The sequence below is a fragment of the Castor canadensis genome, chromosome 1, assembly GCF_047511655.1.
Source record: "Castor canadensis chromosome 1, mCasCan1.hap1v2, whole genome shotgun sequence".
In the NCBI taxonomy this organism is placed as follows: Eukaryota; Metazoa; Chordata; class Mammalia; order Rodentia; family Castoridae; genus Castor; species Castor canadensis.
The window spans coordinates 133,058,089-133,062,456 of record NC_133386.1 but is presented as its reverse complement, the minus strand read 5'-3'; the positions used below and the strand labels follow the sequence as shown (position 1 = coordinate 133,062,456).

At 39.5% G+C, this 4,368-nt stretch overlaps 1 protein-coding gene across 1 annotated transcript; it reads right to left on the bottom strand.

The window, feature by feature from the left end:
- Positions 1–597: 597 nt before the first annotated feature.
- On the bottom strand, positions 598–1,554 carry LOC109699545 (olfactory receptor 2AT4). Its single transcript, XM_020184309.2, has one exon. The coding sequence runs from the start codon at positions 1,552–1,554 to the stop codon at positions 598–600; it is 957 nt and encodes a 318-aa protein (XP_020039898.2).
- Positions 1,555–4,368: the final 2,814 nt, after the last annotated feature.

Genomic DNA, 4,368 nt, shown 5'->3' with positions numbered 1-4,368 from the left:
GCCATAGTCTATTTTATTTGTTTTGTTTTGCTTTTGAGACAGGATCTTTCTATATATCCCAGGCTGGCTGGCTTTGAAGTCTAAATCTTACCGCCTGGGGCTGGCAACCACAATCTTCCTACCTACACCTCCTGCAACCCCTGCTGGGATTACAGGCATGTGCTATCATACCCAACTCCATTTTAGTATTTAAATGTTAGATTTTTTTCTTCTAAGATTTTAAGAGCTCTTTGTATATTATAAATAGTTCTTTCCTGTAATATGACTTTTTAAAATTTTGCTTATAAAGAGTTTTGCCATTCAATTTCTTTTACTTTAATAGAGGCTCATTGAATTATTCAGTAGTGAAATTTTTGTGCACTTTAAGATTCCTATAAAGATTAACATTATTGCATTGAACCAGTGGAAAGTCCTAGACCAAGTATGGAGATCACTGTTGGAGCTTTGTGCTCTACTGAAATTTTATTTTCCTATTTTAAATTCAATATCTTAGTCATTCAATAATATTTATTGAGTTTCCACTCTGAGCATTGTACTGCCCAGTATTGTTCCTTGGTGTCCTGGGAGCAAAATTGGCTACATTTAAAAGTCAAACACTTATGTCATTGTCTGGGTTTTGAGATATGCGATTTTGGTAATGGCTGCCTTGACATCCTTGTTTCTCAGGGTGTAAATGAGGGGGTTGAGGATTGGTGTGAGAATAGAATAGGCGACATTGCCCATGATGTGGAAGTCGAGGGGCAGGTCAGCCCTGTAGGCCATGTAGGCTACAGCAATGGATGAATAGTAGGTGCCCACCACCAGGAGGTGCGAGCTGCAGGTGGAAAAGGCTTTGGAACGTCCTTCTTGGGAATTGATGCGAAGCACGGAAGCCAGGATGTGGGCATAGGAGAGAAGCACCAGGAGCAGAGGGAAGAAGGACACCACCATGGCGATGCAGAAGCCCATGAGAGTCTGCGAGGTTGTGTCAGAGCAGGAAGCCTGGACCAGAGCAAAGTGATCACAGAAGCAGTGGTAGATGTAGGCAATGTTGTTGTATGCCATCTGGGAGGTCTGTACCACTGCTGGGATGGGCAGTAGGAGAGCAGTGAGCCAGGCACTGGCTGCCAGTGTGGTGTTGGTCAGTGGGGTCATGTGAATGGGGTAGTGCAGTGGGCAGCAGATGGCCACATAGCGGTCATAGGCCATGACCACAAGGATGAAGGCTTCTGAGCAGGTAAAGCTTTGAAAGAGGTACATCTGCAGTAAGCAAGCTGGGAAGCTGAGGAAGTGGTCTCCCAGCAGGAATAGGGACAGCATCTTGGGGACAGTCGTTGTGGTAAAAAGTATATCCAGGGCTGAGAGATTGATCAGAAAGAAGTACATGGGCTTGTGGAGGCTGGGTTCTGCCACCACTGCCACCAGAATCAGGGCATTACCCATAAGGATGAGAAGATAGAAGAGGAGGAAAATAAAAAACACAAGAAGGAAGAAAGACTCAGGCAGGGAGGGGATCCCCATCAGGTAGAAGACAGGTGAAGTATCTACTGATCCGTTACAGGTTGAAGCCTCCATAGTGAGACAGAGCTGGAATTCTGGGGGATAGTCAGCTGAAACATTTGAACACTGGGAACATCTAGAAACCAAAGAAAGGATTCTGGAGTGATAATTTCATGGTGTTTGTTCTATAGTTAATATGAGTACAATTATCCTATAGTTAATATGAATACAACTCTAGAGGACTGATGGGGGGTTGTGGTATTGACTTCCACTATACAAACCCAAAATTTGTCAAATAATAATTAATTAATAATCTATCAAATGGAAGCCTTTATTCTGTGTTTAGGTGATAGTGATGAAAGTGAAGAGAAGACAGGCAAAATTCCTGTCTTCCTAGAGGTTACTGGGAAATTCATTTTCTAAACAGTTGATTATTGAATCATGATTATGAAAATGCTTTGGAAAGAATTCTTCTAGCACCCGTCTTAGGTTCTACACTATGTGATTTGGGTTGTCAGATCTCTTAAATTAAGTCCTTAACCTTGTGTTTCTACTTTTGCACTCACTCAACATCCCACCATGTGGCTTTGCAGGGGCTTCTTTCTCCAAGGTGCTTTGTAATATGCTGTCGCTCATATGCTTACACTTCTTCCTTTCTTGTGTTCCTTGAGTTGTGGTTCTTCCTGAGTCCACTGAAGCTGGGTATCTGAATTTCTGTTCCTCAATAGGATGCAATAGGTCATGGGACCCCAATGCTTCCACTGCAACAAATAGTATTGATAAATTACATAAATCACATTTTAAAAACAAATTAGAGAAACATAAGTGCAGTAAGGATGAGCTAATAACAAGCATGAGGCCCTGAGTTCAAGCCTCAGTATTGCCAAAAAAAAAAAAAAAGAAAGAAAAACAAAAGGATGAGGTAAAATGGACCTCCAAAGGTTGAGGGGACCCTCCACAGTGAACTAACAATTTAACTCTTTTCTTCTCTAGAAGTACTTGATTTGGGGACCATCATGGGGCTTGGGATGGACTAGGCAGAGAGACATAGATGAGAAAGAAATCAGCAAACCTTTTGTCTGTCAAAAAAGGCTTGAAAAATAGATTAGAAATTTAAAGCACTCTAAACATATACCAAGTCTCCCCATGGTATATCTGAATTTTGGGGCTAGGCTGGGACCTTCTAAAAGACTAAAATCTCCCAAGATGCATTGATGCTTAAAGAACTCATGGGGAGGACCAGTGGTCTTCCTTTCTAAACATTTCCCAAACATTTGAAGCTGTTTGCATATATAGGCATGGTGGAGGGTGGAAAGGGCAGCTAAAAACCTCCTGAAATCCTCCAAAAGGAAGAAGCCGATCTCCCACACACTTTCAGGGCTGAAGAGACAGATATAACCAAGTCATCAATCCAAAATCCAAGAGAACCATACATTAGGAATAGGAACAAACAAAAGTTAGACTAAATCCTACTAGAACTGAATCTCAGCCCTAACATTACTCTGGAGCATTAATTGGTTTAAGATGACTGGCCTCTTACTGTGCTCTGCCTAAGAGGGAAAAAAGGAGACATCTGTCTAGTGAGACAGTCATCTAGGATCTCTATGAATGCATTATAACCAATGTTCAGCCCAAATAAAAATTATTAGATATGCAAAAGGGAGTAAAATGTGACCAATAATCAAGAGGAGAAATATACTATAAAAGTAGACATACAAGTGGTCTAGATACCTGGTTAGCAAATAAGAACTTCAGTATAGCTATGTTTAGATTTTATAGAGGAAAATGTTAGCAAAATGGATTAAAAAATAGAAAATTTCAGTAGAAAATTAGAATGAATTAAGAAAAAGATCAAACATTCTAAAATTTAAAAATACCCAATATCTGAAATTAAGAACTCAACTCATTGAATAACTATAATAGCAAACTGGATACAACAGCATGCAGGGCTAGAGATCTGAGAAATAGATCAGTAGAAAATATCTAAAGTTTGCCCAGAAAGAGCATAAGCTGTATGATTAATTGATAGTAAGTAAACTGACAGCTAATTAGCCTACAGTGTTATAAAAGTATGTTGGTTGCCTAGAGGAATGAGAATTGACAAGAAGTTGGCAGCTGGGCACATGTGGCTCACGCCTGTAAATTCTTGCTACTAAGGAAGCTGAGAGTAAGAGGATCATGGTTCAAGCCAACCTTGGCAAATATTTTGTGAGACCACATTTCCAAAATAACCAGGACAAAACTGACTAGAGGTGTGGCTTAAGGAGCCACTTGCTTTGCAAGTGTGAAACTGAGTTCAAGCCCCAGTCCTATAAAAAAAAAAGTGAGCAAGAGTATACTTTCTGGAGAAATGGAAATGTGCTATATGTTGAGGTGAGTGGAAGTTATATGGATGTTTATATTTGTAAAAGAATTACAAAGTTAAGATCTGCACATTATCTTCTATGTAAATTCTACCTCAATTTAAAAATAAATCTTTTGGTAGAGTGCTTGCTTTGAAGCATGAAGCTCTGAGTTCAAATTCAAGTACCACAAAAAAAACAGAAATAAAAATACACTGAGAAGGCAAGGTACATATTAGGTGAAAGTATTTTTATATTTTTAATAATCTATCAAAGGCATGTACCCAGCATATGTTAGACACCTTCTATAAACAATAAGAAACAGATGAATGATCATGGAGTGTGGTGACACACAGCTGTAATCTCAGCACTCAGGAAGCTGGGGCAGTAGAAAGATTGTGAGCTCAAAGCCAGTCTGGGCTATATAGAGAGACGCTGTCTCTAAAAATCAAAAAGAAAAAGAAAAGAATATGTGAACAAGTAGAAAAATGGACAAAAGATTTGAATATTGCAGACATTTCACAAAGCCAAGAGCACATGGAAAAGT